The sequence below is a fragment of the Podarcis gaigeae genome (genome assembly GCF_964106915.1).
Source record: "Podarcis gaigeae genome assembly, chromosome: 7".
Taxonomy (NCBI): domain Eukaryota; kingdom Metazoa; phylum Chordata; class Lepidosauria; order Squamata; family Lacertidae; genus Podarcis; species Podarcis gaigeae.
In genome coordinates, this window is record NC_139683.1 from 87,336,212 (window position 1) to 87,347,288 (window position 11,077).

Below are 11,077 nucleotides of genomic sequence, written 5' to 3' on the forward strand. Positions count from 1 at the left end.
ATACCTGTTGTAAAACTGAAGAGTGCTCAAATGTCAAGGGAAAAGAAAATATTGAATTATAGCTGTAATTGATTAAGTATGAGAAGAAGCTAAAAAAGAAAATAAGTAATTAGACAATTGGTGTGAGGAGTTGTTGAAAAAATCTCAAAACAGGGATGCAGAAAAGGGGAGGTAAGGGGAAGTCTGGGAAGTAAGGTTTATGAAAAAGAGGTTTGAAATTATACATGTTTATATGTTTTGTTTGTTTATGTACTGTGTGTTGTTTTGTTTTTAAATCTGTGTTGAAAAAACCAATAAAAAATTATATATATATAAAAAGGAGACCAACTTATCAGCTCCTTGAGGAAGCAGACTGTGTGTGGGAGAGAAACATGCAACAAGGGAGGGCAGATGAGACAAGGGCTTTCCCACCAATCACCCAATGCTGGAACCAGTACCAGCAATTAACATCGTAACTAAACAAATTCCAAACCGCTGTTTTATCTGTCCCATAGTCTGCCGTCTCACAACAACTCATCTGAAAAGTTCTTTCTCTTCTCAAATTGCAGCTTCCTCCAGGCCAGCAAGGAGCCATGCTCTGGCAGAAAGAAAAGTCTCGGCTGATTTTGCGCATGGAGGCATTGCAAAGAGAACAGGCAGAAGCAGAAAGGGATCTGGAGGAGCTGTACCAAGAATGCCAACGAGAAACTGAAACACAAAAACAACACATCCTGCAGGTCAAGAGAGCTGTCAGTTCAAACTAATCCTGGGGAAGGGTCCTTCTAAGTTTCAAACCAGTCATTGTTTGGTGGCGCCTTTGAGATGGCAGGTTTAATCTCAGAACCAGCTCTTTTTTGTTTCATTGTTTGGAGGTTCAGTGGGAACCTTTAGATTCAGGGAATCTTTAGGAGTGACAGACCTCTAGTGGCAGCATCAAATAAGGGCTTCACTTGATTGTGTGAGAGAAACAGCAACCCTCTGCAACATTAGAAGTTTGAAATAAATATCAATATAGCTGACAGCTTAGCAGCTTGCCTGAAGGACTAAAACACGTGATTCCAGTGGTATAACCTCCTAAAGAGCCCAATTGATTTTTCTTTTTTTGGAGCTGGAGCAAGAAAAGTCTATGTTACAATAAAAACCCTGCAATTCCTTTATTCATTGGATCACTGGGACATCTCTCTCTATATATATACTTGCTCTGCAGGGCAGCAGTAGAGGAGCGCAGCTTCAGTTGTCAGGCCAGGCTATTTCCTGTTGAATGTGTAAGAGAATGGGAGAGTTCAGCAGTACTAGATGATGCCCTTTTCATGCCTTGACCTCTCTCTTTCATCTACTAAAAGGCTTGCTGAACTTCTTCTACAGGTATTCCAGGCTTATAGGAAACATGCTGAAGAGCATATAGATGTCCTTGAACAGAGATATCGAAAGCTGCTCCAGGAGTCCCTTCAGGATGCTGTTCTCCTTTCCACTCAGAACCAGCAACTACAAGCTCAGAAGCAATTGGGCTACATGGAGAAAGCTACCCAGACTGACTTCCAGACCCTTACACAGAGCCACGAGAGAGCCTGCCCATCCTAAGAGCTTGTATTTGTGCTTTGTAATTTCATTTTTATGTGCTTTTGTCACATTAGCTTTCACAACTAAGGTATTGCTTACACAAAGTTACCTGAAATTTTGTCTCATAGATGATGACACTTTCCCAGCCTAGGCAAACATTTAAGTACTTTAATGATGTTTCATCCACATTTGCTTCCTTGTGGCCAGTACCTTATGTCACTCATATACTGAAATGTAAAGAAAGCAATGGTTGAAACTGAAGAATGATCTCTCTCCAAAGTAAATTTGAGAAGGCAGAATGGCATTCTATGACAGGAACAGAGATTATCCACATCCAGCTGGTTCAATACCAGGCAGAGGGCCTTCTCGGTGGTGGCGCCCGCCCTGTGGAACGCCCTCCCATCAGATGTCAAGGAAATAAACAACTATCTGACTTTCAGAAGACATCTGAAGGCAGCCCTGTTTAGGGAAGTTTTTAATGTTTGATGCTGTATTGTGTTTTTAACATTCAGTTGGGAGCCACCCAGATGGGCGGGGTAGAAATAATAATAATAATAATAATAATAATAATAATAATAATAATAATAATAATGGAATCTCAACTAAGACAGTAAACTTGTTTCATTGGAACAGATTAAAACTGAGTAACATTCAGTTTTGAGTAAACACGGGTTGGATATATGAATAGACCATTGGCATACCCTTCTATGTGTGGCTTGCGTGAAGGGTGCTTGAATCCCTCTCAATCTGATCTGATTTGGGGATGGAAATGGCCTCAGTGGCCTGGTTAACAACCTGCAATGTATGATGGGAAGGTGGCTCTTGGACCACTTGCCAGTTTCAAAATCATATAGTCTTTTGCATTTTCTATTTCTGTGCATTGGTTTGGTAGATTTGGGCTGTGATGTGGGATAGAACACAGGGCACTGCTGTTCTGGGATGGTGGGTTTCAAAAGGTGGCATTAGAAGCTCCTACTCTGCCCCTTGGGCTTGGGGTTTAGTATTCTACCTGGTCTCCATGGGTTTGGTGTTGACCACCAAGGAAGACTGGTTTCCCATCAGAACTGAGTAAGTCATTCTCAAATAAGTTTAATGCTACAATACACTTCTACACACCATGCATTGAGCAATACTTTGTCCTGAATGGCTGGAGCCCACAATATTATACTACCTCTTCTCATATGAAACTATTACCCTACTGGAAGGGTGTGTGTCCAGTTAGCTATATTTTCTCTACCACATGCTCAGATTACTGTATTTACTGGAATGTAATGTGCACCCTTTTTGGCCAAATTACAAGGCGAAAATTAGGGCTTGCATTAGATTCGATGGCACATTTACATCCTCCAGCAAAAAAAATTTGGTTTCAAGATTCTGAAAATTAAGCTGCGCATTAGATTTAATGGAGCATTAAAGAGGTAAAGGGACCCCTGAATGTTAGGTCCAGTCATGGCCGACTCTGGGGTTGTGGCGCTCATCTCACTTTATTGGCCGAGGGAGCCGGCGTACAGCTTACGGGTCATGTGGCCAGCATGACTAAGCCGCTTCTGGCGAACCAGAGCAGCGCACGGAAAAGCCGTTTACCTTCCTGCCGGAGCAATACCTATTTATCTACTTGCACTCTGACGTGCTTTCGAACTGCTAGGTTGGCAGGAGCAGGGACTGAGCAAAGGGAGCTCACCCCGTCATGGGGATTCGAACTGCTGACCTTCTGATCAGCAAGCCCCTAGGCTCTGTGGTTTAACCCACAGCGACACCCGCGCTACATTTGAGTAAATATGGTCTTATTTGGAGTTAAGGGAAGTACAGCTGTTTTTCCCTCCAAATGTGTAAGTTCACAGTCTATCTAACTTAAATCTCTCACCATAAAGTATTGGTAATATACATGACATTACTGGAAAAAATATTTTACACCTGTCTCATATTAGCAAGCAAATATTTACTATGGAACCCATAGTAAATACTGTAAGCCAGTCTTCTCTGAGGTCTCTTCGACTAGCTTATTCAATTCAGATATTCTTGACTGCTTATATTTCATTGTTTTTGTGTCTATTTCCATTAGATCAGGCATGTCCAAAGTCCATTTCGGGGGCCCAATCCAGCCCATTGGTCAGTTTAATCCAGCCCCTGTGGCAGTTTATTTCCTGCGGTAAAATCCTAAAAAACCTCAACAACTTCAACCCTAAATAAATGTCAATGGCCCTTCATCAAATCTGACCCTCTTTAAAAAAAGTTTGGACACCACTGCATAGTCATTATGCTACTTGCTTCAAGCAGTAAGTTAGATAAAACTGTTTAAAAATAAATCCGTAGGAGGCTTTCTTCTACTCAAGATCCTTTGTCCACTAGAGCTGTAAATACAGCGGTACCTTAGTTTACAATCTTAATCCGTTCCTGAAGTCCGTTCTTAAACCAAATCTGTTCTTAAACCGAGGTGAGCTTTCCCTAATGAGGTCTCCCGCCGCCGGTGCCCTTCCACCATTTGGCTTCCGTTCATAGACTGAGGTAAAGTTTGCAAACCGGAACACTACTTCTGGTTTTGCGGAATTTGTAAACCGAATAGTTCGCAAACAGGACGGAGGTACTACTGTAACTGAATATGGGAATGTGTGCTAAGCATATGCTTCTTTCACTCAATTATTTCAACTCTGTTAAATAAAACAGTCCCCTAAGGAAAACCTAAGACACCATAATCAGAATAGTAAAACATTTGTTGAAATAATTTTCTCTGGAAGAGGAACCTGAAATTGCATTCGGAAAAGGCAGGTTTGCCCTGTGGAACAGATAAGTTATTTTGCTCTTTGCCTGGCTAGTGAAACTACCTTCTCCCAAACAGCAGATAAGTACTGTGCTCCCACCTTGAAACTTTCATTGAACCTTGAAGAAGGAGGTAAATTATTTTGGATCCTGCACACAGAAACTGTTCTGGAAGAGTTGTGTGATTAAGCTTTCTCTATTATCTCCACATGAAGGTACTCAATTCTATTCCATGTCAAATTCAAAGTTGTAATTATGTTCCAGCATTTTAAATAGTTTCCTTTGCAACAAGCAAACAATAAGAGCTCACACAAATACACAACCCTGTAAACTAAATTTTAATTTTATTTCAAACTAGACATTTTTTCTGCATTGAATTGATACTAGTTGAACCTGAGTGTATAACAATCCAGATACAATCCAATCCAATCACTGAGCTATCAAAATGTTATCAAAATCATGAGCTGGAATAAATGCAGCAGCACCACAGATAAACAGAGAGAAATTGCAAAAAAAAAAGGTAATAAAAACCCCTATGTAACATTTAGAGCTGTTACCCCACCACACCTGTTCCAGACATTGGCACAGAAGGTGCTTGAGAGGTAGAGTGATCAACCCAGTTTTTTAAGTTTATCAGTAATACTGAAGAGAAAACAAAGCAAGAGGCGCACAGTACATTTTTCTGAACATCTATACTGGTAGCAAATATATATATATTTTTAGTGTATCTTTCATCTTTGTTGGAAGCCGCCCAGAGTGGCTGGGGAAACCCAGCCAGATGGGCGGGGTACAAATAATAAATTATTATTAATAATAATAATAATAATAATAATAATAATAATAATAATATATGCCAAGTACATGCTACAGGCAGAAATATTTGGGTGTGGGGAATTTCAGCTGTGTGGCAGCAGAAATGCGAATGTTGTCAGAAGCTACCTGAACACTTTAGTATTGGATGAGGTGGATTATAGTTGCTTCAATAAAAAAATGGTGATGCATTGCATAGTGTTCCCAATTACCAGCAGCTGAATTCAGCAGAATACAGATTATCAGAACATCACCTGGAAAAGTTAAGCATGTGTGTTTACATGGCTGGAACCTCTGGCTGTATACTGAGGCAGGTCTACACATTCAGATTCAATACTGAAAGGGAAAAATGAGTCCTGTTTGGAAAACATCCAGATAAATGTAACAGGAAACTGTGCTCCATTTATTTTGGAGGATTTTTTTACAAAACATTCACAACTCATCACAAACTATCTGGTAGCAATTGACTCTTTCAGGAGCAGACAAACACAGAAGGGCATTAACTTGCAAAAGGCACTTGTCATTTGTAATCACTGGGTTGAAGCAGAACCTCTGCCAAGAACATCAAAAGCAAAACACTTCCCTGTGCAGAATAAATAGCTGTTCATACTACACTCTTCCAGATTTGTAACAATGAAAGTGTTACGTTAAAAAAGAAAAGAAATATACAGAGCTTCCCTTTCCACAAGTGTAGAAATGGGAGCCTGGGAGACTGCTTTTGCTCATTAAGAAATAATAATTCATTCTTTCCTTTTGAGGACTCATGAATCTATAGACACTAGGTAGACAATACAGTGGGAAGGAGTGGAGGAGTGATATATAGGAGGCCAGTTTCCTGTTTGATACCAGGAGTGGCAGATCCTACTGAGCTGTAACCAAAAAAAGGAAGCATGATTTTTCACCTCTTGTGGGATGAAACCAGCTATATACAGAATACATACAACTCTTCTCTTTTCCACCAATGCCAATTCAAAATGACAGGAAAGTGGGCTTTTAGATATCAATTTGCTTTCTCAAACTATGCTTGCTGGCTAATGACAAGATTAGCATACTAGCATACTAAGTTTAAGCTGCAGCTCAGCCAAACAACAAATACTTTTTCTGAGCTCAGGGAGAAGTATGAAACAATAGCTATTAAGCCATTCACAAGGGAGGTGTAAAGTACTTGTGCAGTCTATTATACTCTTTTCAAGGTAAAATATATAAGCAGCAAATTATTTCCATATAAATGACTTCTCTAAAGATACACAGAGGCAAGGAAGCTATTTGATTCCATAATAAAAGTAAACAGCGAAGCTAATCAGCAAAACAGAAAGGAAAAAAAAGGTGGTTAGATGAAGACCAAATAGGAGGACAGAGAGCAAAGCATTAACCATAATAGAGGAGGAGATCACAAAGAGTCTAGTGATGTTACTACTGTGCTTCATGACCACAGACATTATCAAGCCATTCAAGGCTTGACTCACAATAATTAACAGAACCCAAAATGAGAAACCCTCCAGGAACCCAGCCCCTGAGCTGCTTGACAGATGGATGATTATGTTCAGCAAAACACCAAAAAAGTAGAGAAATGCATTTTGGAGGTTAAGAGGCAGATCCTGGGTCTTCAAGACAACTTCAGTGTAGACTGCTGAAAGGCCAGAGATCAGGCAATATATAAAGATCAGCACTAAGCCAATGGGGGTGATGTGCAACTGCATCTCAGAAGACGGCATGTGCTGTGGGTCCTGCAGGCCTCCGTATGTATAAAAGGCTCCAGCAAAAATCAACAAGAAAAGAGCTAGCCACTTGCGGGCAGTCAGTCTTTGGTGCAAGAACATGCTGAATAGGAGGGCGGTGCTTCCAATTTTCAAGTTGCTGAGCACTTGGAAGGTACTAGGATCCATGAACAGCTGCAAATGAACTACTAAGTTGTTGTTGGCTGCATAGAGCAATGCCGAAAGAGCAAAGGGAGCAGCATGATGCCATGACACAGAGAGTTTTTGTTGTCCGCAGCCCCAGATCATCAGAAAGACTAGTGAGAGCATCAACTTGGTTAACTCAATCAACACCACCACAGAGGAGGCACTGAATGGGATCTGGCCATTTTCTTTACTGAGAGTCAGGAGTGGTGCATGGGAGCCATAGATAAAAACGGACAAGATCAGCATCAGCCCCCACCGGATTTTCCCAAGTACGACAGCAGCAGCTGAGCTGACCCGGCTATCACCAGTACAAACGTTGTCAAATAGCATTTCTCTGAAGTGTGGAGGCAAGGGAAACATCAACCTCTAACTTTTATAGGAGAAAAATGAAGTTAATATAGGGTTTTTTTTATAAAAAAAGTCATACTCATGGAAAGGCAGAAGTATCAATGACTCAGAGCAATATGACACATTTGTGATGAGATTCGTATGTCAGTATAATATGTATGCATGATTAAGAAAAAGTTTGGACAATGTGAGCCACTCAAGCCACATTTTCTGGGTACATGAAAGGACAGGGAGTGGGTTCCAGTTTAAAGCTGGCAGGCATGATGACCCAGCAGTTGCTCTGTGTTCCATCAGAATGAGAATCCCATCACGTGAGAAATGCAGCTGTCCGAGTTGATAGTCAGAAACCATCTAATCCCAGGATGGCTGAAGCAGCCACCAAGACTTTTCATGATTGAATGTCTGAGAATACTTACAATCAGACCTGCTGTAATTTCATCTCATCCAATATAAAAACACTTCCGATTGATATGACTGGTGAAAGGGGAGCAGGAGGAGTCATTTCTGACCTAAATTGAGTTTACATTGTTTAGAAAGCCTAATATAAGAGGGGTTATCTGGAGTGTATTGATACATGAGATACTATATTCTAGTCTGGTCCTTTCCTGAATGAATTGAAATAGTCTTTGACTGTCTTTTCCACATCAGGAACTGCATAGGTTTGAGCAGCATACACACCAGTACAAGTCCCCACTAAAAATCCAAGGACTGCTGACGATCTGAGTTTGGCTACAACATAGCCAGCAAGAAACCCTTTGAGAAATGGGGATGCCAGCAAAGAGACTTCCTGTAAGAAACAAAAAACATAAACATAAATGGGCAATTGAAACAGCCATCTGAACACAACTAAAATGCAGACTGGGATGTGTTCTCATGGTTCATCCATTTTTCCTAATATGCTGGATTACAATTCAAGGCTGATATAGTATTTATAATCAAAGGAGCAAGCACAGTCTCAGTATTTTCCAGATGTGACACACTGAAAATAAACTACAGTCCCTTACAGGTATAATTACATTGTACTCTAATAAGTTACTGCAGGCATAGGCAAATTCTGGCCCTCCAGATGTTTGGGACTACAATTTCCATCATCCCTGACCATTGGTCCTGTTAGCTAGCGATGATGGGAATTGTAGTCCCAAACATATGGAGAGCTAGAGTTTGCCTGTGCCTGAGTTACTGGGCCAGATATATCAAGCACATTATTAATGACTTTTGAGAGACAAATACGGTGACAACAGACTTGGAAAAACAGCCCCACTTTTACCTGTCCTACTCCAGCCTGTACCTCATTTTCGACTCTTCGTTTCAAGCTTTCCAATTGATCCTTCAAAAAAGCAAGATCTTTCAGCTTTGGCAGAGAGTCCTATACATTGGAAACATAAATGACATATTCCAAACTGCATGCACACATGCATTTTAGTATCTTTGTTATAGAAAGCAAATATCTAAGAGGAAAGGCACAGTCTAGAAATTCTGATGGGATGTCTAATATAAGACCAGTATCTGGCTATCACTGCCACCACATCAGAGGGGACACTTTAGGTAGTTTTTACTCTCCAACTTCTATCCCGGGTGCTTCTATCCGCCAATGAGTTCTATACAATAGTATAAAGCAATTCTGTATGATGCTGTTTTGGGTGTGGGAAATGGACTTCATCAGTGGATTAATTTTCAAATATTAACTTGTGTTATAAATCAATGAAAAAAATCATCTGTCTAGTCCTTTTATACTTTGCTGCCATGAACAATTATAGGCTGCATATGGATAGCTCACTATTTTAGTCTGGAGAGGTTAACAAAAGACATGCATTTGGATTTCATTTTTATACAGCTAGAATTTTCTGGCTAAAAAAATATATTTGGGGGTAAGTTATTTTAGTTCTTTCCCAAAACTGAAAATGTCAACATTTATTTATTTATTTATTTATTCCATTTATACTCCGCCCTTCCTCCCGACAGAACCCACTTCAAGTTCCGCCTTATACAAGCAAGTGCCCGTGTTCACACAATCAGTTGCGTGTTTTCATTTTCCCTCACTTGACACGTCTCTGTCCTACCTTCGCACCCAAACTAGGCCTAAGAGGAAGTTTAAAAAAGCAAGAAAGTTCCAAAGAGGCCGTTTACAAAAAGAAAAGCCAAAGATCATCAAGAAAGCTACAACAACAACCCCCCCCCCCAAATATCAGGAAGACATGGGTAAGCAGAAGCTAAAAGTGCGGGTGTTAAAGAAGAGGACCCAGCTTATGCCCAGCTGGCAAAAGGGGAGCTGGCAGGGCCGCATCCTAAGGAGAGTCACGTTCTGGCTTCCGCCCCGAAGCTGCCCCGCTTCCCCTCAGGCACGACGACTCCCGAGTAAACGTGGCCACAAAGGCTCCCTCCCCAACCCCAAAGCTTCCCCCTCGCAGGCCCCGCCACACCCGGGAAGCCAAGGAGGCCGCGAGCGCCTTCCTCCCGCCACCCGGAGAGGACGAGCCCGGTACCTTGTCGTCCGCCATCTTCCTCGCGGCTCCGCCCTCCGCAGGCGCCGCCCTCCTTTCCGGACCGGCCTTCGCCGGCTCCTCTCTCCAAGGTGCCCCGGCGAGGGGGGCTCTGAGGGCTGCTCCCCCCGCCCCCAGTAGAAAGGTAGAGGAGGAAGGGTCACTAAGTCCAGCCCCCTGCTAGCCAGGGCTCAAGGGAAAGGAAGAGAGGCTGGGGACGGGGATTCACACGTTACACGTGTCGCCCGGCGCCTCCATTGCAGGCCTTTAGGCGCCAGGCGGAAACGCTTCTCCTCAGCCAGGTTCACATTCCATGGCTTTTTATATGTGTTTATTATGAATTTTGCGTTCTTGTCCCCCCCCCCCTGTTGTGAACCGCCCCGGATCTTCGGAGGCAGGGCGGTATACAAATTTAAGAAGTCATCATAACAACCATTTCCATATGAAGCAACGTCTAAGTAAGAAGAAGAATTGCTTCGATTTCTGCGGCTTCCCAAGGCTGATCCGGAAGATCCCTATCCAGCCAGCGAGGAGGTTTACTCTACAGATTCTTGTGTCTATGGATTCAGTTTAGCCGCCTACCGACGGCGTTCTCCTGCCGCAGCGTCGGCACGTGCTCCTGACGTCAGTTTTGCGTCGCCCTCGCCGAGCGGGGCGCTCGTGAAGTTTGTTTTTTGGCTCAGAAATAGGCGCGGGACGAAGCCGCAGCGGGAGCCGCCATCTTGGTTGTTGCGACCCCTTAAAGGTCCCAGGGACCTGATGGCGCCCTTGTCCTCCTCTCACACGGTCTGAGCTGCTGCCTCTGTGACTGAGGGGGATGCGGGGCTTGGGGTTTAAAAAAATTAATAAATCAGTAAATAAATAGGAAACTAAACATCAGGTAGCAGCCTAGCGCAGTTGCATCGTAGCTGGAAAGCTATTGCTGCCACAATAACACAGAGACATACAAACAAACCACGAAATGACCAGTCTTGTGGCACCACAGAGACTAAAGGATTGACCATGAGATAATTTATTACCGTCAAAGACCAGCTCACGTAACATAACACAATAAAAACAGCGTTCATAAAGATAAAATATACAATCGGAGCAGATTGCGGCATTAGCTCATGAGTTAAACTTGAGATATATACTTACACCCGTACAACTGAGATTTGGGCTACCATAAAAAATTGACCCTGAGGTGCCCCAAAGGGCGACTTCAACATTTCCCTAATGAGCTATTTTATTCTAGAGGAT

General features: G+C 42.3%; 3 protein-coding genes across 4 annotated transcripts in view; 1 reads left to right on the plus strand and 2 right to left on the minus strand.

The window, feature by feature from the left end:
* The window catches only part of LOC310849422 (uncharacterized protein), a gene marked incomplete at its 5' end in the record, with an annotated part of 29,751 nt that extends 27,766 nt beyond the window's left edge, over window positions 1-1,985 (plus strand). Inside the window, 2 exons of the mRNA XM_083749574.1 lie at window positions 549-716; window positions 1,345-1,985. Coding sequence (XP_083605700.1) covers window positions 549-716; window positions 1,345-1,560 — 384 coding nt within the window. The 3' untranslated portion in view covers window positions 1,561-1,985. The remainder of the gene's footprint in view (window positions 1-548; window positions 717-1,344) is intronic.
* Window positions 1,986-5,476: 3,491 nt separating this feature from the next.
* On the minus strand, window positions 5,477-7,370 carry SLC35A4 (solute carrier family 35 member A4; the record flags this gene model as incomplete). Its single annotated transcript, XM_083748678.1, has 1 exon — window positions 5,477-7,370. The coding sequence occupies one exon, from the start codon at window positions 7,368-7,370 to the stop codon at window positions 6,369-6,371; it is 1,002 nt and encodes a 333-aa protein (XP_083604804.1). The 3' UTR covers window positions 5,477-6,368.
* Window positions 5,477-9,978, minus strand: LOC310848988 (SLC35A4 upstream microprotein). Of its 2 annotated transcripts, none has more exons than XM_083748724.1 (3): window positions 9,842-9,978; window positions 8,626-8,685; window positions 5,477-8,145 (listed from the first exon to the last, which is right to left on the minus strand). In XM_083748724.1, the coding sequence occupies exons 1-3, from the start codon at window positions 9,854-9,856 to the stop codon at window positions 7,948-7,950; spliced, it is 273 nt and encodes a 90-aa protein (XP_083604850.1). In that variant the 5' UTR covers window positions 9,857-9,978; the 3' UTR covers window positions 5,477-7,947. The 2 variants fall into 2 exon arrangements, with proteins under 2 accessions (XP_083604850.1, XP_083604849.1); XM_083748723.1 differs by having other exon boundaries at window positions 8,626-8,724; window positions 9,842-9,974.
* Window positions 9,979-11,077: the final 1,099 nt, after the last annotated feature.

Coding starts and splice junctions, on each gene's coding strand:
- LOC310848988 (XM_083748723.1), bottom strand. Junction 8,146..8,625: donor TACAGGCTGGAGTAGGACAG/GTAAAAGTGGGG, acceptor TGTTTCTTACAG/GAAGTCTCTTTGCTGGCATC.